The following is a 23,149-nucleotide window of genomic DNA, read 5'->3' on the forward strand; positions in this document are numbered from 1 at the left end:
CCAGTAGCCCCATGTTGGTTTCCTGTATTTGAAGCTGACTTGAGTATTTGAAGTCATTTTACCTGAATGGCCAGATTTAGAAGGGGCATTAGTAAGAAGTACAGAAGATAATAAAGAGTGTAGTACGGGTTCTGTCATTGTCACTGATTTTATTACATAGCCAAGTCAATGATTTTCTCTATGTGCCTGCATTTTACATTTGTACTTTTGGCAGCAGTAACCATGGCTACTTTTAAGGGTCTTCTGAAGATGAAAGAGAATTAGTAAAGGGCTTTTAGGTCCCTGGAAAAGGAGTACAGGTTAAGTGTGTGTGGTTAGCCATTGCATTCAATGAAGAGATTGGGGAGGGCTGGGGTTTATTCCCTTAGATTCTGACTTTTGCCCTTCTCTGTACCAGGCTCTAATGCTAGAAAATTTACAGAAACACTCAACACCCCATGCTGCATTCCAGCCAAATTCCCAGGTAAGAAAAAAGGTTTATTAGATAAGGTGGGCTTTTTTGGATGCACAGACATATAGAAGGACATAATGATGTATACTTGGTGCTTACATCCGCACCAGTATTTTCCTAAGTTCCTGGGTTGAAAATTTCCTCATACCAGGACAGCTGAATTCTAATAAAGAATTCAAGAACTGAATTAGGAAAGCTATTAGTTAATTTCTGATGCTTGCAGTGGTATGTGCAGAAAGATGTGGTTCCAACTGATGAAGTATAGTACAAGAATCTGAAGTCATTTATTTGCCGTTGATTTGGGAAGAATAGTTGGATGTCTTCTAATGTAGAAATAAAGTAGATAGTAGGGCAGTGGAAGAAAATACTTGTAAGAAGAATTCTTGTGTTGACATAGATTTTTGAAGAATTCAATCTTTTGGAAATTAAACACCATCTCTAGTGCCAATACTGACTATGCTTTTCCTCCTAAATATCATTAATTCCTCTGTTACTTAGGGCAAGAAACTTAACCTTTAGAGGCCCTGGATTCCTAAGTTCCTATGTACAATATGAGAAAAGTTTGGACTAAATCCAGGTTTTATAATTGCTTGACTTTGGTTTTGTAGAGCTGCTTTTGGGGGCTTCCTGGGGAAGATAACTTTCTTCCCAAGTGAGCAGGGGTTCACACTCCCCTCTTAATTAAATTAGATCTACTTTTATCTGTTTTTATATATTGAGTTTCAGCATAAGATTTCTTTAGAAGTCGTTATTCCACAGTTTGTTTTTTTTTTTAATTTTTTTAAGATTTTATTTATTTGACAGACAGAGATCACAATTAGGCAGAGAGGCAGGCAGAGAGAGAGGAGGAAGCAGGCTCCCCGCAGAGCAGAGAGCCCGATGCGGGGCTCGATCCCAGGACCCTGGGATCATGACCTGAGCGGAAGGCAGAGGCTTTAACCCACTGAGCCACCCAGGCGCCCCCACAGTTTAAAAAAATAAGATTTTTAGACATTTTGATCTCATAAGATGTTTTTCAGCTCTTAAAATCCCCTCATTATAGTATGTTACATACATAAAGGAAAACATCCAGGTCTTCGTTAGTGCTGTGTTGTGCAGCTCTGGTACTAGATGAAGTCCCAAGATACTGTGGAAAAACAAGAGAGCCTTCCTACTCCCTGGTTACCACTTCATTAAGCTATATCATAGTCTAGTCGGTTTACAGATGTTTAGTTAAGTATAGGCTTAAGAAACTACGTAAGTTAATCAGTTTGTGATTATATTCCTTTTATTCATTGCATTTTAGTCTTTGAAGCTTTGCTTTCATTAATCTAGGATTTTTTCTAGCAAATGCATATGCTTTCTAATACATGCAACTCATACTTCATCAGTGTCCATTGAATACCAAGAGGAGACTCATCTCTATTTTAGGTGAAGATAAGCATTTACCATGCTTAGGAAAGATAACTAAAACCATAAATAGTATTTACTCAGATATTTTTCCTTTTTTTTGGAGTTCTAGTAGGACTTGCTAGGCAAGAAGGTTCTGGGAGGAGGGCTTGCAAAGAGAAAACTGAAGGACGGAAGAGTGCTGTGGAAGTCTGCGTTGCAGAAAGAAATGGGAAAAGAGATTAAACTCCTGGAGTTTAAGTATAATATTACCATTTCTTCCCACCCAAAGAAAACGGAGTTAAAACTCTGTCTAAATGTTGAACAGACATCCCTTTTCTTAATCTTTCGGTTTCATACTCTAAGTACTGTATTTGAATTTTGGAGATATTTGACAAAATGATTCCTGGAAAGGAACAACAAAAAAATGACCTAGTATGAACTAGTATTTTTTCAGTTCTTGTTACTAAGGGAAGAAAAATTTAGATAATATTTTAGATTAAATTTTTAGATTAAAAGGCATAATTTTATGGGAATTTTGATTTTAAGTTACTTGGGCATTGCTGGTTGGGATCAGAATATTTAGAATAAGAAATTATGTGCAGTTCCTCTTTTTGTCATCTTTTATGAATCATGAGATTTTTTATTTTGGTCCTCAACAAGAGTAGCTTAGAAGAGGGCCTTCCAACATTTTGATAATCTTTCTTGGGCTCAAATATAAGGAGGAAGCTTTTGTTCCAAGGAATTTTCTTCCTTCCGTTTCCCTGGTTTGCTTTCCTCAACTTTTCTTTTTTCCATGTCTTCTACACAGATTGGCGAGGAAATGAGCCAGAACAGTTTCATAAAGCAGTATCTGGAAAAGCAGCAGGAGCTACTTAGGCAGCGTCTGGAACGTGAAGCCCGAGAAGCTGCAGAACTTGAAGGTAAGCCCAGAGTGTCACAAGGAGTTTTTCATTGTTACTCCTGTCACTGTGTAGATAGGCCTGTTTAACTAGGCAATTTCAGGAATAAGGCTGAAACTGCTACTTACTTGCTTTGGTAGTTAGGCCAAGTGAGTTGTTTATTTACCTCTTGTCAGGGAAGAAAACAATTTAACTCTGTTAGAAGAGGAATCCTGCCAGCAGCAAGAGTTCTAAGTAAATTAAGCTACCCTTTAAATGAGGTAGATCTTAATCCCAGGGAGTTTTTCTCTATGTACAGTGCTCTTTTTAGTATATACTTTGTGTCCCGCGACTTTGCCTGATCTCCTTCATTCCTCTACATATTCCCACATGCTTAGCCCTTCACTCCCTCCCTGCCCCGACCCAATCTGTACTTTGCAGAAGCTTCAGCTGAGTCGGAGGACGAGATGATCCATCCTGAGGGAGTGGCTTCCCTGCTGCCTCCTGACTTTCAGAGCAGCCTGGAGAGACCAGAGCTGGAGCTCAGCAGACATTCGCCCAGTACGTATCTCCCTCCCCACTGCGCTGTTTTGTCAATCCTGCGTAGTTGGTGGGGGGAGGTAGTTAGGCCTCCTTTCATCCTAAGCCTCCATTAAGAGTCCCAGGGAAATTCTGTGACATTGATACTTCATATCTATTTGTCATGGGAATTATGTCCTTTTGGAAGTCTGCTTTCACCTCTATGTTGCATTAACCCCTCAGAGTGTTTTTCCTGAGGCCGTATGATGTTTCTTCTCATCTGTATCTCTTCAGTGTCCTCTATCTCTGCATTGAGCAGTAGTCAAAACCCTTTGTCATCCCTTCACCAGTTGTATAGATGACATATTACACATCCAGTAATCCCCCCCCAAAACGGGTATCTGCCATAGTTCATTAATACATATAACAAATTTTTGTTTAGTGCCTATTGTATGCTAGGCACATGCTAGGCACCAGGAAAATAGGAGAGAAAATACAAGTCTTTGCCCTAAGGAAAGTATAGCCTAGTGAAGAGTTAGACATTAATCAAACTGTTATACAGTAGTTACTGTTGTTCTGTGTGCTCTGAGAAGCAGTGCGGCGCATCATGTGAGCATATTACAAGGATCTCTAACTCGGTGTATGGAGTCAGTTTAGGCAAGATTAGTTTTTTCATATAAAAATTAAGCACTCATTTTGTATAATATTTCAAGCAAAAATCCAGAAATGCAGCGTTTATCTTCTAAACTACCTAAGATGGTATACTTTTAGGAAAACATGTATATAAGACACATGGGCAATAGATAGATATGTTAAACCCATGTGTACATTTAAAGTATTTTGAATCATTATTAATGTTAAAGGTCATATGGGAGGTGATCATTCCATATTTAATATTTTTAGAGCATGTCAAAGTTACTAACCCTTCTGATAATAGAGAATTCCTTTTTTTTTTTTTTTAAGATTTTATTTATTTATTTGAGAGAGCAATGACAAGCATGAGCAGAGGGAGGAACAGAGGGAGAAGCAGACTCCCTGCGGAGCAGGGAGCCCAGCGTGGAGCTCCATCCTGGGACTTGAGATCATGACCTGAGCCGAAGGCAGACGCTTAACTGACTGAGCTACCCAGGCACCCCTAGAATTCCTTTCTAAACATAGATTTTTAGAAGATATTTAGTGATAGAAGAAAAATAAGTTATTTTAAAGATCTCTTTTCTCCTTAAATCCAAAAGTAGCAGAGCCTCAATTGATCCATTTTGCTCTTAGCACTCTTTTCCCTGATTGTAAAGCCAGGAGGAAGGGGAACACTCTTCTAAATTAGTGTTTCTTCTCAAATAAAAGTCAAGAAAATACTTATTAAATTTCTGCTATATACGTATCTCCATGGTCCATATGGGGAGTTAGCACTTCGTAAAATGTTTTCAGGAGAGAAGGTAATTGCATATAAAAGCAACAACAGAAGATGGTGTGTTTTAAAGTGCCACATAAATAATGTAAACACACAGATCATAAAAATACAGAGCAAAAGTTCTCTGAGGACTGGTGTGATTAGAGAGCTTCATGAAGAAGGTGTGGTATTTGAGCTGAGCCCTAGAAATAAGTAGGATTTGAATTGGTTCAGAGGAAACTCTCAAGAGAGTATTTTTAGGAAGGAATGAAAGCATAAAGCTAGGGATAAATGTGATATTTTTAAAGGAGAGGTAATAAATGAATCTAGCTAGAGTAAAGCGTTCTTTTCATATTCAAGAATAGTCAGAGGAACAATTAAAAAGGTACATTAGGATAATATGGCCAAGGGCTTTGAATATCAAGCCAATGAATATGAGAGTTTTTTATTCTAAAGTAATGGTGAAAACCATTGAAAATTCATGATAGGAACATGATTTGATGAGGAACTCTCTTTAAAAAAAGAGTCTCAGTTCTAAATGTAATTTGAAATGAAAATGAAAAATGGATTCTTAAACAGAAATAAGGTTTCAAAAGCTAATAAAGATTTAGAATAAAGGTTAACCAGTCTCTTCAGTGCTTTTTGTCATCAGCCGGACTTTGCCTATGGTGGTAATTGATCAAGGCGGGGAAGAACAGGGAAAAGAAGAGGAAAGATAGAGGTGAAAAATAAATTAGAAGAGTTGAATGTAGTAAATTGTAGAGTAGCTAACAATTGCCATTTGTGCTCTTCAGTGTACTTTCTGCCATAAACTTTCTTTTTAAAGATGTTATTTATTTATTTATTTGTCAGAGAGAGAGAGAGGGAGAACACAAGCAGGCAGAGCGGCAGGCAGAGGCAGGGAGAGAAGCAAGCTCCCCACTGAGCAAGGAGCCCGATGTGGGTCTCAATTCCAGGACCCTGGGATCATGACCTGAGCCGAAGGTAGCGGCTTAATTAACTGAGCACCCAGGCATCCCTCTGCCATAAACTTTCTTACCTCTGATCTTGTCTAGAATATGAATCTCTTAGACACAGAATTTGGTCAGGGTCCTAAATGGAGTGGTAGTTGGGAGTTCTAGTGATGTTTAGTTGCATCAGTGGTAATGCCTGGAGTTTACCCAGAAGATCAGATTCTTTCAAGATGTGCAGTATTAGTCTGCCATAGGCCAGTAATTTCTTGGGGTGCCCACTTATTTGGATGTTTTGAGGGTTTTCTCTTTAATAAGATTTTCATTAAAGGAAGGTTTTTAGTAACAGTTTGCTAATCAGTAATGGCATCTGAGGCCTTTTTTTTTTTTTTAATATTAAACTGTTTTTAAGAATATGGCTTCCTCGGCCCTACCCTGTTAATCTACTCAACTGGTGAATGACTAACAGAATAGTTTTTTAGTATTTTAATTAACCAGGATCTTTGGCTTATATTCCAGCAACCTCCTGTTTAGGTGCTGTAGACAAAATCCCAGATAGGAAGAATTGGTGTATAACATCCTTCCTGGCTCTCCTTCTTGACTTTTCTCTCTACCACTTTCTTCAGATTTTTCTAACATGTTGAGAGACAGTATCCACTCTCTGTAGTGAGAAGTTGTCTAGAATCACCTCTAGGTCATGGTTGGGTGATCAAAATCTTTATTGCCACTAGTTAATTATTTCAAGAAGAGTCCAGTCTAGGAAAATTAGTAGAAAAAAAACGTTTTGGGGTGCCTGTGTGGCTCAGTGAATTAAAGCCTCTGCCGTCAGCTAGGTCATGATCCCAGGATCCTGGGATTGAGCCCCACGGTGGACTCTCTGCTCAGCAGGGAGTCGGCTTCCTCCTCTCTTTCTGTGGGCCTCTCTGCCTACTTGTGATCTCTCTCTATCAGATAAATAAATAAAATCTTAAAAAAAAAAAAAGTTAAAAAATGGTTATCCATATACAGATTCTTTAACAAAGGTATAGCTCCAGGGGATCTTAACCAGCCTTTTGCTTATAGGGCATAAAGTCCTCATTCCTTTTTTTCATATTAAATCTGCAAGCTGAGATTGTGGAGAAATGCTAGTTAAGTTACTCAGCTAACATGAGTCTGATTCAGGTTTGGTGTCATTGCCCGGTCTCCCTCCATTCTCTTAATTCCTGCTTCTTACTCATATCCAAGGATTTGTTTTCTAGAATGAAGACAGTATTTTCCTATATGGCCCTTATAAACATTCTTCACTTCTCTATTGTCTAGCAGCCTGAAGGCTTCTGGCTTTGGAATCTTGGAAATCTTACATTTACCCTTGCTTTTCAACTCCTGAAATACATTTCTTAACTTGCATTGGCTCCACCCTTTGCTAAAAGTGCTCAGTTTCTACATATCACATATTATTAACACTTGGTTTAAGACACTTAATGTGGCCATGTGCCCTTAATAGAAGATGTCACCTTTCCCAGAAGCTTGTCTGCATAAGTTCACTTCCTTACAGGGAGCTAGAATGTAATTCCTCATTTCTTCTTTATCTTGTTTTTTTTCTTCTTTATGTGCTGCTTACTGATTTCCTGTTTTATGTCTAAGGGTCCCCTCCAGTTGTCTTTTTTTTTTTTTTTTTTTTTTTTTCCAAAACAGTCATGACCAAAACTTTCTGAAGAGCCTACATCTCTTTGATGATTTATTACTTAAGTGCTTCCAGAGAAGCAGTCACCTAGACTCCTATCATTGCAGTTTTACAGCATCAAAACAACATTATGATCCAATAGAACAGCATTCAGCTTTCGATAGGTGGAGAAAGAGGCTATTTACTTGTACATACCTAATTTTAAAATCACAACTCTAGAACTAGAGACATTTATCTCTGACCAACTTCATAAAACATGTCTTTTTCTTACTCCTTAAAATCACATTTGTTTATACAGAGTGTATAAGTGCTTATGGAGAACTTGTTATTCACCACAAAGCATCTTTAGTATGGCTTTAAATATGTGCATATAACTCCTGTTTTTAAATTAATAAGAAAACAAAGAGAGGGGCACCTGGGTGACTCAGTGGGTTAAAGCCTCTGCCTTCGGCTCAGGTCATGATCCCAGGGTCCTGGGATTGAGCTCCGCATCGGGCTCTCTGCTCAGCAGGGAGACTGCTTCCTTGTCTCTCTCTGCCTGCCTCTCTGCTGACTTGTGCTCTCTGTCTGTCAAATAAATAAAATCTTAAAAAAAAAAAAAGAAAGAGGGTGCCTGGGTGGCTCAGTGGGTTAAGCCGCTGCCTTTGGCTCGGGTCGTGATCTCAGGGTCCTGGGATCGAGTCCCGCATCGGGCTCTCTGCTCAAGGGGAGCCTGCTTCCTCCTCTCTCTCTCTGCCTGCCTCTCTGCCTACTTGTGATCTCTCTCTGTCAAATAAATAAATGGGATCTTAAAAAAAAAAAAAAGAAAGAAAGAAAGAAAACAAAGAGAATGTTTCTTAGATAGAACTTGGCAGTGATAGGGATGCCTGAGTGGCTCAGTTGGTTGCCTTCTTAAGCCCATCCCAAGGTCCTGGGATGGAACCCCACATTGGGCTCCCTGCTCAGCAGGAAACCTACTTCTCCCTCTCTCTCCATGTGCTACTCCCCCTGCTTACGCACACTTGCTCACTATCTCTCTATCTTTCTCAAATAAATAAAATAAAATAAAAAAGAATTGCAATGATAAAAACCAGTAGTTGGGTTGGCTAGGCCTATGAATTTTAGCTGTTCATAGGATTTGAAGGGTGTATTTTTTCTCCAGAGGATAGGATTTTATCCTTTTAAATAATATTTTCTTATTATAAAAAGTAGTATGTATTTATTAAAGAAAATTTGGAAAAACTAGAAGAAAAACCAAGTTTTTAAACAATTCATAGTCTCACAAACTAAAAACAAAATCTCAGTTGAAACTTTGCTCTATAATCTTCCTCACCTTTCTTTATCTTTGTAAAGCTTAAAATATCTGCAATATTCAGATATTTATTGTCCCTCTGACCTAGTTAACTTTTTTTTTTTTTTTTTTTTTTTTTTTCTTTGAGAGAGAGAGAGAGAGTATGCAAGGGGACAGGGAGGCGCGGATGGAGAGTGAGAGAAAGAATCTTAAGCAGGCTTCAAAAGGACTCGATCTCATGACCCTGAGATTATGATCTGAGCTGAAATCAAGAGTCGACACTAACCAGCTGAGCCACCCAAGCGCCCCTTCTTTTTTTATTTTTTATTTATGTTTTTAAATTCTTAAGTATCTGGATGAATTTCAGATGTTATAAAAAATTTTTTATAAAAATAATGTTCAACATGGAGTTTGAACTCATAACCCTGAGATTAAGAATCTCATGTTCTACCAACTGAGGCAGCCAGGCACCCCTCAGGACATTTTTTTAGATGGTTTTAGGTTCATGGCAAAATTGAGAGGAAGGTACAGAGATTTCCAGTATGCCTTCTACTCCCTCACATGCATAGTGTCTCCCATTAACAGCATTCCTCCATCATTGTGGTACATGTCTTTTTCTTTTTCTTTCTTTCTTTTTTTTTTTTTAAAGATTTTATTTATTTGACAGACAGAGATCACAGGCAGGCAGAGAGAGAGGGGAGGGGAAGCAGGCTCCCTGCTGAGCAGAGAGCCCAATGCGGGGCTCCATCCCAGGACCCTGGGATCATGACCTGAGCCAAAGGCGGAGGCTTTAACCCACTGAGCCACCCAGGTGCCCCCATTGTGGTACATTTCTTAAAATTGAAGGACCTACACTGACAAGTCATAATCACCTGAGATCCACATTTTACCTTAATGGTTCACTTTTAAGTTGTACCTTTTATGGGTTTGGACAGATGTATATGACATATCCATCATTCCAGTATCATAGAGTATTTTCACCGTTGTAAGAATCCTCTCTGCTCTGCCTGTTCATCCTACCCCCTAGCCTCTACCTTATTTTTTCTTTTTTGTTAAACTATAAAAATTGGTTATTTTAAACTTGTAGAGGAGCTTTATCTAAAATTAATGGAAAACAGTTTTCTTTTCGGTTTTACTCATGTTGTAATTTAACCTATTCCAGGTTATTTAATTATTGGTTAATTTATTAATTAAATAATCCAGGTTATTTAATTATTAATTATTACAATCACCACATTATTAATTTCTTACAGATTATCCCTCAGTGTTTGCTAGAGAATCTGGCTTGTTACTGAATATCCTAACCATAGATCCTGTACAGACACCCATAATGCAAGTCTTTATTCACTAACCCAGATATGAAATGGTATATATTCAGAGATCCTGTGAGTAAAGTGATCATGGAGTAAAGTTTTACAGAATATTTGCAGTCTTTTAGTTCATTTTCTGTTTCTTCTTTTAATTACAGGAGCAAAGACTAATTCCTTTTAGATTGTCGGGATATAGAAACAAGACCTTGGGTTGGAACCATCTGATAAGAGTATATATAATATATATGTGTATATATAATATAAGCCATCTAATAATAATATAATAATAAAAATAAAACACCACCTGTTTTAGTTGTACCAGTTTAGTCTAGGACATGGTTTCATGGTTTATTTAAGCCTTTTGTACTATATTAAAATTGGGCCCAATCTAACTATGTATCTGGAATATACTTATCTTAAAGCTGTTTTCTAAACTGGCTCTCATCAATATCTGCATTGCTATTTTGTGTAATTTTTTTTTTAAGATTTTATTTATTTATTTATTTGACAGAGAGATCATAAGTAGGCAGAGAGGCAGGCAGAGAGAGGAGGGGAAGCGGGCTCCCCTCTGAGCAGCGAGCCCTATAGAGCCTGGGGCTCTATCCCAGGACCCTGAGATCATGACCTGAGCCGAAGGCAGAGGCTTTAACCCACTGAGCCATGCAGGCACCCCATATTTTGTGTAATATTTTAATACTGGTAGGAAGATTAGAAATCTTTCAGTTCATTTCTGCCCTTTTTTGGTCAAGACATTTAGACCACAGCCTGGTTGTTGGTCCTTTTTTTGTATTTTGTTTTAAGAGTAAGAGCACTTGCAGGGGCCCCTGGGTGGCTCAGTGGGTTAAGCCGCTGCCTTCGGCTCAGGTCATGATCTCAGGGTCCTGGGATCGAGTCCCGCGTCAGGCTCTCTGCTCAGCAGGGAGCCTGCTTCCTCCTCTCTCTCTCTCTGCCTGCCTCTCTGCCTACTTGTGATCTCTCTGTCAAATAAATAAATAAATAAAATCTTTTAAAAAAAAAAAAAAAAAGTAAGAGCACTTGCAGGAGAGTGAGGAGGGGCAGAAGGAGGAGAGAGAGAATGTCAAGCAGGCTCCGTGCTCAGTGCGGAGCCCAATGCAGGGCTCAGTCTTATGACCCTGAGATCATGACCTGATTCAAAATCAAGAGTTGGACATTTAACCAACTAAGCCACCCAAGTGCCCCAAGATTAAATTGGTTAAGTGATTTATGCACAGTTACCTTCATTCATGGAATGTGAATGAAATTTTTTTTCCAGTTTTATATGGAGTTATTATTTGAAATGACCTAGATTGATGGTTTTCAAACTTTCTTAAACTTTTTTCTTTCTTTTTTTCTTTTTTTTAAAGATTTTATTTATTTATTTGATAGGCAGAGAAGCAGGCAGAGAGAGAGGAGGAAGCAGGCTCCCTGCTGAGCAGAGAGCCTGATGCGGGGGCTCCATCCCAGAACCCTGGAATCATGACCTGAGCAGAAGGCAGAGGCTTTAACCCACTGAGCCACCCAGGCACCCCTTATTTTTCCCTTCAAAAAGAAATCTCACTTTGAGCTTTTCATGTAAAGACATAATTGAGAGGGCCCATTTCTGAAGCCCTGTCCAGTGTCTTGAAGTAATTTCTAGGAACTTTAGGACCTAAAAACAATTCATTTTATAAGTACTTTATTTCATAGGATTGTTGTTTCGCGAACTGTTAATCATCCTATTTTGTTCAAAACTAGTGGTTGCAATAGGCAATCCAGAAAAATGGTGACAAAACATTTTATAGAAATAAGTACACTTTCATCCCTGCAAGACAGTTTGAAGCCCCTGGTAGTTATGAAGCCACCAATGATTATTTTCCAGTTGTTTGTAATATGTGAATTGGCTTTGAGATACTGAAAATATTCCAGATGTGCACAGCAGGAATTATTAATAAGACCCTTAGAACTTAATTATTTTTTAAGATTTATTTCTTTATTTTTGGGAGCAAGCAAGTGAGTGCGCATATGTGAGGAGGGAGAGGGGCAGAGGAAGAGAGAAAATCCTGGAGCAGACTCCCCACTGAGTGTGGAGCCCAACACAGGTTTTGGTCCCAGGACCCTGCGATCATGACCCGAGCCAAAGCCAAGAGTCAGACACTTAACCAACTGAGCCACCTAGGTGCCCGCCCCACCCCCCACCTTAGAACTTCATATAGTCCCTCACGTAGTTTAATTAATACAGATATGTATTGTCGAGTTCATATGCTGTGATTGAATTTTAGAAAGCATCCTTGAATGAATGTTTATGCCATGAATCTGACTTGATTTTCTTTCATTTGATAGGAAAAAGCTCCTCTGTTTCTGAAGAGAAAGGTGAATCTGATGAAGATAAACCAAGAAAAGGAGAAAGACGATCATCCAGGGTCAGACAGGTAACTCAAATACCTCTTAAAGCATCTGTCACTTCTTTAAGTACTGCTTTGGGTATCTCCTGCTCCTCTTCCTTGGACTTTTTCAAAGTTTGTGTCTCTTTACATTTCTGTAGTACTCCTCTTTATCTCATTGTGGGTTTTTTCTTTGGTGGGGGGGGGTGCTTTTTGTTCATTTTTCTTTCTTTTTTTTTTTTTCCAAAAGTATTTGTTGGCATTTAATGAACCTTTTTCCAGATGGCTTCAAGCTACCAGGACACAGCACCCTCCAACCCCCTTCATCTTCTCCTCAGCTCTTCTACTCAGAAATTTGGCCTTCACGATGACAGGCTCTTTGGGGAGCTTTCTCTTTCCCAAAACTTCCTAGTAGCCTGAGTGCACCACATCAGGGATAGGAGCAGGTCTAGGCTTGTTTCTGGCAGCCTTTACCCGTGTCTTCTAACTGATGGAGGTCCACCATTTGTCAAGGTTGACAGATGGGCAGAAGCTCTGGTTCCTCTTTAAGTGCTCATGCCTCATACCAACGTTTCCAGAGTAACTTGGGTGATATTTGTTGAAATTGATCACGTGATGATGTGTGCCCCAGCATTACCCTGGCCTTCTCCGACTTCAGTGTTTGCTGATGTGGCTGTGACCCCAGTGGCCCCCAAAGTGTCCAGGTCTTCTCAGTCTGGGTGGTATATGGGCAGCCCAGACAAAAGAACTATTTTTTTGTTTTTCGATTAGGTCTACTCAGATTTCTAAGCAAATATATAAAAATCAAAACTAAATTATGGGGACGCCTGGGTGGCTCAGTTGGTTAAGCAGCTGCCTTCGGCTCAGGTCATGATCCTAGCATCCTGGGATCGAGTCCCACATCGGGCTCCTAGCTCAGCCGGGAGCCTGCTTCTCCCTCTGCCTCTGTCTGCCATTCTGTCTGCCTGTGCTCACTCTCTCCCCCTGTCTCTCTCTGATAAATAAATAAAATTAAAAAAAAAAAAAAAAACTAAATTATGAAAGTTAACAGGCTGGTCTGTGTTATTAAAGTACATTATTAGAAAAGATACAGTTATTCAATTAGAACTTTAAAGCCATATGATACAGTGTTAAGTGGGCAGAACACAAAAGTGTATTGTGGTATGATTAGGAGTATGGAAAAGAAACGATGGGGAAAAAATTAAATATACTAAAATGATAAAAATAATTACATTAAGCAATGATAGGTTGGTTCCCCCACCCCCTTGCCACTTTCTAGATGTTCAGTTTGTATTTATTTTTAAAGCTTGAAACTAAAAAATGAACTAGTAGCAGTTTCATTATTGTACTCTGTTTTGATCCCCATAAGAGTTTGATAGGTCGTGCTTGTTTACTGGCACACTTGTTTGTGTAGATGCAAGCCTGTATCATTGAGTTTTTCCTTCCTATGTGTATCTCCTGAAAGACCCTTTCCCCTCTGATAGTGAGCAAAGATACTTGGATCCATTGTATATCTTTTCTTTTAGGCAAGAGCAGCTAAACTCTCTGAGTGTAGCCAGGTGGCTGAGGAGGAAGAAGATCAAGAAACACCTTCCAGAAATCTGAGGGTCAGAGCAGATAGAAATTTGAAAACAGAGGAGGAAGAAGAGGAGGAGGAGGAAGAGGAAGAAGAGGAGGAAGAGGAAGAGGAGGATGAAGGACAAAAATCTAGGGATGCACCAGTCCTGAAACAGTTTGAGGAAGCAGAAGAGGGGGAAGAGTTGCCCAGAGTAAAACCAGAGGAGATGATAGATGAGAGACCCCAAACCGTAAGATCCCAGGAACAGGAGGGGTTAGAGAGAGGAGGAAGAGTCACAAGGTCCCAGGAAGAAGCCAGAAGAAGTCATATGGCCAGACATCAGCAGGAGAAAGAAATGAAAACAGTTTTTCCTTTTGAGAAAGAAGAAAAGGAAATAAAATCTTCAAAAGGCTTGGAGGAAAAATCAAAGTCTCCTTCCCCCCCTCGACTGACTGAAGATCTAGAAAAGGCCCCTCTTGTGCTACAACCAGAGCAAAATGCCAATGAGGAGGAAACTCCCCCACCTTTACTTACCAAGGAAGCATCTTCTCCACCACCTACTACACAGCTCCAGAGTGAAGAAGAAATAGAGCCCATGGAAGGCCCAGCTCCCCCTGTCCTCACTCAGCTCTCTCCTCCTAATACAGATGCTGAGGTCAGGGAGCTGTTAATATCTCAGCATACTGTCCAGCTGGTGGGAGGCCTATCTCCTTTGTCAAGTCCTGCAGACACCAAAGCAGAAACTCAAACAGAGCAAGTGCCAGAGGAGAGTGTCCTGCCTCTAGTTCAGAAAAGCACACTAGCTGAATGCTCAACCCAGAAGGGTCTTGAAACTGAGGCAGAAAAATCTGCTCAACCACTCCCTCTTAAAATCGAGGAATTAGCACCGGCCAAAGGGATAACCGAGGAATCTCTGAAACAGCTGTCTTTGGAACAGAAGGAAGGTAGAAGGGCTTCTCATACCCTTCTTCCAAGCCACAGATTGAAAGAGTCAGCTGACTCCTCCTCAAGCCGGTCCTCCTCTTCATCCTCCAGTTCTAGATCAAGATCTCGCTCTCCTGACAGCTCAGGCTCTCAGTCTCACTCATCTCCAAGATCCAAGCAGAGAGATGTATCTCGGGCACGTACTCACACCAACCCTCGTGGCAGAGCCGAGATGGGCTCCCGATCAACATCAGAGTCCAGGTCACGTTCCCGTTCCCGTTCTCGTTCAGCTTCAAGCAACAGCAGAAAAGTAAGTGTGGGAGAATCCTGGGTGCGTTGGTGTTTTGTTTGTATTCCAGTGTTTTTCAACCCCAGGAGAACCTATTATGATTTCTGTCAGGAATGGGAAAAGCTTCCTTTACTCCCCAGGTCAGTGATTACTTTCCCATCTTTCCAGAATCTAATTTTTAATTCATCAATCCCTAAATAGAGTCCTTTTAATTTTTTTGAGTCCCTTGGATTCCAAAGTTGAATCCTTTATCTGTCTTCACTAGACTATAAACTTGAAGATATGTGCAGGCCTTTTTACATGTGTATCCTAGTATTCTAGCACATAGTTGGGACTTAATTTGCTGAATACTCTAGGAAGTCAAGGAGATCACGAACTCAAGGAGGAATAAACATAGGGAGGGAAGGGTCCAAAGTATTAAATTGAGTCAGCGGAAGTTGGAAAACTCAGTGATGTACTGAATATATACCATATAAAATAATTTGCCTTATGTGCTTCATTTCTTTAGTCTCTGAGCCCTGGAGTCTCCAGGGACAGCAGCACCAGCTACACTGAAACCAAAGATCCCTCTTCTGGTCAGGAGGTTGCAACTCCACCAGTGCCACAACTGCAGGTCCTTGAGCCAAAGGACAGGACTTCCACCTCATCCTCTATCCGAGCGAGGCGTTTGAGCCAACCTGAGCCAGCTGAAAAGCATGTGACCCAGAGGTTACAGCCTGAGCGGGTAGGCTATTATGCCCCTCCCTAGAAGGAAATGGAGGATTAGGCATGATTTTCCCTTTTGTCTTAGCTATAAAACTGGAAGGTCAGTCTGGATAAGGTTCAGTAGAAATAGATGGTTGGGGATACCTGTATGATTCCAGTGACCTCCGTTCCAACCCCCTAGTTCATGAAAGCTCTATATGAGGCTAGGCAGCAAGGTCCTCCTCTCCAGGGCTCCCAGGGTCACTTCCACAGAGTGTCATCCTTTTTTCTGCCCCAGAGGAAGGCTTTTCTTAGTTCTCTCAAAGAAGAAGTCTAATAAAATGATTGCTGGCATAGAAATTCCTTAAGCAGCATTCCATTCCACTTTCTAAACAAAAATAACAAAGATCTATAGGGCTAAGTGTGGAGCTGCCACTATGGAAGTCCTGCTTTGCCTTTTACCAGCTCCAGCTTAAAAAAAAGGAACCAAGCAGATTTAAGTTTGTTGCTATGGGTGTTTTGCTATGTTTGTTCTGACAGGGGAGCCCAAAGAAATGTGAAGCTGAAGAGGCAGAGCCACCAGCTGCCACACAGCCCCAAACCTCAGAGACCCAGACCGCTCACCTACCAGAATCAGAAAGGATTCATCATATTGTGTAAGTAATCTCTCTCAGCTGGGGTATAACAGGGAACTGGCAGTGTGGAGTAGTTCTTTGCTCCCTGGGGTTCTTTGACTAAGCAGTCCTAGTTTCCTTTTAAAACGTAAAGGCAGAGCTTTATCTGGACAAAGGCTAGGCTTCAGTTACATTGAGAGCCACCACCGACTTTCTTAAGATACTCTGAAAAGTGGTGGTTAGAGAGCTTATCTGGGATCATCTGACCAAAATAGTTCCTTTAAGGAGCAAATAGCGGAGGCTTTGGTTTCCAAACTCAGGGCTGTGAAAGGGAGTTGACTCAGGGCATTTTAACTCAGTGTTTAACTCATATTTACCAGCTATATCTGAGCCTGGGAACACACTTTAATAAAGGATGTCAAGAGTCTACCAAGAAAGGCACAGAGAGGTGTTTTGAGTTTCTGTTGTTTTCCTTAGTTGCTAGCCATCTTTTTATTAAGCATAGTCTATCTTAGTTTTTATGGATATAGTACAGCAAAATATGAAGCATCTGTCAACCAGAAGTTTGTTTCTGGGACCTTTGGATTGATTTTTACCATTTACATAGTTAAGGTGAGTTTTTATTCCTTATATTTAGTTCTAGAAAAGTACAAGTAAGAATAGCTATATCATTCATTATTCTGAGCTAGGTACTATACATACGTTAAGAAGCCATTGAAACCAAATTCCTGGCTTTAGAGTCCCAAGGGAAATGAAAAGCAAAACATTGTGGAAATAAGATTGCTTCGCTTTTTTTTTTTTTTTTTTAAGATTTTATTTATTTATTTGTCAGAGAGAGAGAGAGAGAGCACAGGCAGAGTGGCAGGCAGAGTCAGAGGGAGAGGCAGGCTCCCCGCGGGGCAAGGAGCCCAATACGGGACCCGATCCCAGGACGCTGGGATCATGACCTGAGCCGAAGGCAGCTGCTTAACCAACTGAGCCACCCAGGCGTCCCAAGATTGCTTAGCTTTTAGACATCAAGAATCCTGTGCTTCTTTAGTGAACATCCAGTTTAGACAGTTGGCCGCCTAAAGTTGTTCTCGGTTGGTTTTATGTCTTTTTAACACTAATACTACCAGTCTGCTTTTTCCCTTTATGTAAAAGTCTAATAATTTACACTCTTCTGAGCGTTTCAGACTGATTTTGGAGGGTGGAGGGCAGGTGACATGATTTATTATCTTATTTCCTGATGACATTAATACTAGTTTTGTACTCCTTACTATCTGTATAGCTTTTGCCTTGGGATACACCTTCGCTACGGTCTATTCTAATAGTCTTGTCTCTGCTGCCATCTTGTGGCCATTACTTTTTTTGTTTGAAAGTCAAAAGTTCACTCTACTTCCTTTGAAAAGTTTTGTTTTTCCCTTTTGGGGAGGGTACATTATCCTTTGGAGAGGGTTTTTCTTCTAGGACCATAAAGTGAAAACCCCGCGGATTCTGGAAGGTGTTCAGGATTCCCCAGCTACACCATCGATGAGGAAATGGGGTGACACCTTCCCTTCCATATCGATCAACCAGAGATACCTTACCTTCCTTACCCCATCCCAAGGGGCTGCAGCATGTCCTTTGTATAATGGCAGTTTTGAAGTAGGTGTTGACAACCTACTAGTAATTGGGCCTGAGGAGCTGCCTCCTTTACACTTTGGGAAGCAAGTAATTTTCTAAGAAGGTTTTTGCTTGCCCTGAAATTTAGTGGGTGTATGAAATCCTGGCAACAAAATAGCACTTGATGCTGTTTTGAAGCATCTTTATTTCTGGACTTTAGCATGCAAGTCCAAGGCACTTGAAACTCGGAGTCCTGTACAGAGTTTTTCTCCCCACGTAAAGGTGCCTTTGATTTTCCACTTTATGACAGGTAATCTAGTCACATTAATTCCAACAAGGTGATAGGCAAGTGGCACCCTGGGGAAATACAGACTGTCCATTGTTGCCTAGGCAAGCTTCAGTGAAGCAGCCTATAGGTAAGAAATGCAGTCTGAGTTCAGGAGTAACTCACACACATCCCCTTTACCTACTTTCCCTCTGCCTGTCTCCCAGATGGTCTATTCAGCAGCCTAATAAAAAGACATGCCCAAGGGCCTAAACTCATAGGCTATTCTGGCACTGGATTTGGTAAATGACTCTTGAAGAGTTTTACCTCCATTTCTGGAAGCCATACTGCATCTGATTCACACCAGTCGTCCTAGTCTTTCACTCCTCTAGAGTCCTAGTTTTCAGTCTGGTGACCTCTGGAGCCTCTGGCCAATTTTAAAAGTGGGATCAACAGTGCTAAATGGAAAAGACTACTTGTGGCTTCACCTTGGTTTTCCTATCTGTCTCAACAAGAGATGGAGCTGGGGCCTGTTGAATCAGTAAAATGTTAAAAAAAAAAAAAAAAGACTTCAAGGACCTGTCAGCACCTGGAAGAGCTTGCCTAACTTTTTCTGTGCTTTGTTAAATCCATTCTGATTCTGATGCCCTGAGGAATTGTTAATTTATGAGGTAAGGTATCTTGTCATTGCTTGGAACAGGAATTTGTGGCCCTCAGTCCTATTTCAGTTGAGCCATGTTCCAAAATCCAGTCTTCTGCCTGCTATGGATATAACAAAAGTGTCTTCATACAGCAGAATATGATGCTACTCTGTTTTTACATTAAAAAAAAAATAATAGGGGAGAAAAAAGAACTTAACATGTGAGCAACTGTATTATCCAGCAGTAGTTGATGCAAACCTGAATTTTTCTTTTTTTTTTTTTTTTTAAAGATTTTATTTATTTATTTGACAGAGAGAGATCACAAGTAGGCAGAGAGGCAGGCAGAGAGAGAGAGAGAGAGGAGGAAGCAGGCTCCCTGCTGAGCAGAGAGCCCGATGCGGGACTCGATCCCAGGACCCTGAGATCACGACCCGAGCCGAAGGCAGCGGCTTAACCCACTGAGCCACCCAGGCGCCCCCAAACCTGAATTTTTCTTAATACAACCTTCTGAGTACACAACCCTTGCAGGCAATAGCGGCTTTCGGCTTTTGGCTTATTATGTTTATTTGTCCTTTTGCCTAAGTACAAGGAAGAAAATAGTTCTTTAAGCCAATATGACAATGTAATGGTCACTCCAGGGAACCCACAGTACCAGTATGCCAGTAATGCATAATTTTTAAAAGTAGAATTTATTGGTGATCATCAATGGTATTTGCTTACTGAGAAATTGGAATCTAAGGACATACCCCCCAAATCATATCATCCTTGGTTATCTTGAAACTAGTATGCCCCTGCGGTATTCTGTATTTAAGACTCACTGCCTGAGAATAGTCGCATCCCACTATTTCATATCAGGTCCTCAGCTCCTCGTGAATTTTCTGCAGTAACTAAAATTCAAACATACACGCCTGTAGAAATTTCCTTCTCTTTTTTTCTGAATCTTAGATATGAACTATAATGTGATGTTGTTAATCTCCAAATAGTTCTGTCCTTTTCTTCTGGGCTGCAGATGCTTTTTGTGCTGTTCAATTATGGATAGAGGTCTCCTGTCCCTAAGCCCCCATGCAGTTTCACAGATTTTTCAAAGATACCAGAAATATTTGTGCAAGAACTAAATGTGGGAAGGGAGATGTCTAGATGCCTTTTGTTTAAAAAGGGCTACAAAGAAAAGCTGCGTGGACCTCTGACAAGTAGCTGACAAGGCTTTGGGACTGGTCCTGCAAGCCAGTAGGTTTGAGTCTCTTTTGGGGGCAGTTTCAAGGATTCCCCTTTTTCTTATGAAAATAAAGTCTTTGGAATCCTGGATCCCACAGAATTGTTTCTGGGGAAATAGATGACACAAACTCACTGAGTCTAAAGAAGGCCAAGGATAATGTCATAAAATTCTCATTCTTGAAAAAACGAGAAAGAATTTCCAATGAAAGAAAAATTTTTCCTCCAGGGAAGCTACTTCTGGAGAGGCATATTGGCAGCTGAAACTATTTTAAGACAGTTGATGGATAGAGAACATATATTTGAGGATGTTGGAAGGTAACATTCTTTGTGAGGTAACATTCCTTGTGGGAATTCCATCTAAAGTGATGTTTAAGAAGAAAACTTTGGGGTGCTTTGTGGCTCTGTTGAGAGCATGCGACTCTTGATGTTGGGGTCATGAGTGCAAACCCCACATTGGGTGTAGAGCTTACTTTAAGAAGAAGAAAACTTAGATCAGCAGGCAGTCATTAAAGTGTCCACTTGGTACACACAATGACAGCCTAGTTCAGAAATATTTACTGACCATTTCTTTGTGTTAGGCCCTAGGCTAGGGTTGAGAAATGTAGTCCCTGACCCTGAGGAGTCCTACAAGGTGGAGGTGTGGGGCAAGTCATCCAGCGGTTATTATAAAGTGATGAGGTCCTTGCTGAAAACCTGTCAGACCAACTACTGAGTGCCTTCACATCAGAGAAAGTGCAGTCTGCTCTTTGAGAAAACTCAGAAAAAGCTCCATAGGTGGTATCAAATGAGATAAATGGCATATTAAATGTACATGTTTTTAATGCATATCCTTACCTTGACCTGGAATGTTGTCCAAGCCAGACTTCTGAGGGCAAAGCCTTATCATACTGTTCCATGAGATAGGTATTTTGTGATCCCACTTTACAGGATCAGAGACTAGCCCAGTGTCACAGAACTTGTGTGGGAACAGGTCAGGTCATGATTGGGCCCTAGCCAGTTTGACTGCAGAGCTCTCAGTCTTAATGAGCAGACAGGGATGACTAAGTGAAAGGGAACTTTTAGAGTAATGTGTAAACATGACCACTTTAGCATGTAGTCAGCATGTACAAGATTCTAAGCAGTAGGGAGGAAAATTTATTCCTGGCTGAAAGCTCTGATACTACAAATGAGATAATAAATACCAAGCTTTTGATTAAATACCTTACTGTTAAACCTCTGCTGCCACTAGGATGCAAAAGGAGCATCTCTGTAGTCAAAAAAGGAGTCTTTGAGCATCTACTGAGTGTGGTTTTTTTTTTTTTTTTTTTTTTTGAGTGGTTAGAGTCAGGTTATTTCACGTTTAGTCTGGTGAAGATGCCCATGATTAATAATTTCCATTTAGTTCCCAAACACTTCAGGCCCAGCAGACAGCCCTCTACCCCCCCCCCCCCCACCAACAGCCCATGTAACAGCTCTCTCCGGCTCCCTATCTACTTCGGAGCCCCCACCTTGGAGCCCTTGCTCCAAGAAGTGGCCTTTATGCTTCAGCTACCCAAGGTCCCCTTGCCCTGTTTATCCTTTTCCTTTCTGGCTCCAGTGGACCCCAGGGCAGGGTGACCTGATTAAAGACTCTGTGAAACAAAGTTGTCTGTCATCTCTTCAGAGACATCTCTCCCCCTCTCTACTGGTAATTCAAAAAGGAGCTCTCTTCTATCCTCTCCTCCCGCCATCCCTGGAGAAAAGACAGGTTGGAGTAATAACACGTGGTCATTGCTTGGGGTGAGCAGCCAGCTAGCTCCTCCAGTGATTGGATGGAGCCAGTTCTCATCCCACCTCCCTGCATGAACAGCTGACTGGCTTCTAGGATGGAAGGAGGTGGGCACATGAAAAATTGCTCATGACCCTCCATTCTGTGTCTTTTTAAACTTTGACTTTGTTATCTTCCTTCTTTAGTCATTTTTAATTCCCAAACTCGGCTGTTTCCCTTTCTTCTTTTCTCTGGAATCTTCCAGGCAAGCAGCTGTAACTTTGTATGTCCTCTCCACCCAGCCCCCCTCCCCCGCCCCCTGGGAATACAAGGAGAGTGCACCCTTTCCCTGTGGGGTTAGGCCTTGGTAGCTGTTGTAACCTGAGAAAAGAAGGAAAAAGGCCAGGCCTATTGAGCCAGCAGTGAGCTCCCTGTGGCCTGCCAGAGGATAAGAACCTTGCTCACTCAGCGCCCTCCCTCTTCTCTTTCCCCTCCCCTGCTGCAGCAGGGCCCTCCCCCATCCGCACACACGGGCTGCTGGGTAAGTGGCAAGATGGCTCCCCTGCATGTCTCCGGCTGATCGCCGCCGCTCCGCCAATACAATAGAGCCAGCCACTACCAGCAGCCTGGCCCTCTTCCTCCTCCTTCTCCAGAGAGACCAATCCAGCTGAACTCGGGGTTTGCCGTGAGGACTTAACGCTTATCTCTTAAAAGCCAGATCTATTTTAGCCTCCCCTCACCACCACCACCACCACCTCCCCTTCCATTTACCATTTTTTGGATCCCCAGTTGCTGCATCTCGATTTTCTCTCTCTGGATCGGGTGGCTGGGGAGGAGGTGGTGGGCTCTTGGGACAAGGAAGGTGTTGTGGGTTTTTTTTTTTAATTTTTAGGATTTTTTTTGTTTGGTTTTTGTTATTTCTTCCATTCCAGAAAGGGATAAACAGCACTTCCAGGGGGAGAAAAAAATCATGTTATCAGAAAGCAAAGAAGGGTGAGAGCTTCACATTTCCATGTATCCCTTTTCCTCACCGCTCTAGCCTACCTCATCCTCCTCCTCTTCCCCATGGCTTTCATTCCGTCTTTTCGTTTTGGTTTGTTTTCAGTCATTCTGCTTTCCCCCTTTGTCCTTCCTGCCTGGTTTCTAATTGGCCCAACTTGCCCTCTCCGTATGGGAAATAGGTATTTTTTGTATAAGTCTTTTCTTTAGATTTAGGCAGTTGAATCGCGTGTTTCTGTGGGTGCCGGATAGCTGGGGGCACAGTTCCGATTTTCCCCTCCCCCTTCCCGTGCATCCCTCCCTGCCTGCTCTGGGGAGGCTGTTCTGACCTCTGAGTGTCAGTCAGCCTATGGGGAATGCTGAATTTTCTGGTGGTGGTTCTCAGTGTGGGGATGCTTCATTTCCCCTCTCCTGTGTCTTGGGTCCCTGATCATCTTAATTTGATTTTTTTTTTTCCCCTTAATGTTTTGGGTAGTAGTGGGAGTGAGATT

General features: G+C 41.3%; 1 protein-coding gene and 1 long non-coding RNA gene across 11 annotated transcripts in view; one reads left to right on the plus strand and one right to left on the minus strand.

Annotated features, from left to right (window-relative positions):
• Positions 1-23,149, plus strand: part of ACIN1 (apoptotic chromatin condensation inducer 1) — a gene marked incomplete at its 5' end in the record, with an annotated part of 34,839 nt that overhangs the window by 1,201 nt on the left and 10,489 nt on the right. For 4 of the 10 annotated variants that reach the window (XM_082734604.1, XM_082734600.1, XM_082734597.1 and 1 more), the window contains 7 exons: positions 398-463; positions 2,631-2,742; positions 3,142-3,261; positions 12,119-12,207; positions 13,686-14,951; positions 15,439-15,654; positions 16,155-16,270. In XM_082734604.1, coding sequence (XP_082590730.1) covers positions 398-463; positions 2,631-2,742; positions 3,142-3,261; positions 12,119-12,207; positions 13,686-14,951; positions 15,439-15,654; positions 16,155-16,270 — 1,985 coding nt within the window. Of the gene's footprint in view, positions 1-397; positions 464-2,630; positions 2,743-3,141; positions 3,262-12,118; positions 12,208-13,685; positions 14,952-15,438; positions 15,655-16,154; positions 16,271-22,202; positions 22,345-23,149 lie in introns of those variants that run through there. The other 6 variants (XM_082734602.1, XM_082734603.1, XM_082734605.1 and 3 more) reach the window with 2 other exon arrangements.
• LOC309866770 lies at positions 17,018-22,062 on the minus strand. Its single transcript, XR_014312796.1, has 2 exons — positions 19,202-22,062; positions 17,018-18,976 (listed from the first exon to the last, which is right to left on the minus strand). It is a non-coding gene; the product is annotated as an uncharacterized lncRNA (long non-coding RNA).

This window comes from Mustela nivalis (genome assembly GCF_964662115.1).
Source record: "Mustela nivalis genome assembly, chromosome: 6".
Classification (NCBI taxonomy): Eukaryota; Metazoa; Chordata; class Mammalia; order Carnivora; family Mustelidae; genus Mustela; species Mustela nivalis.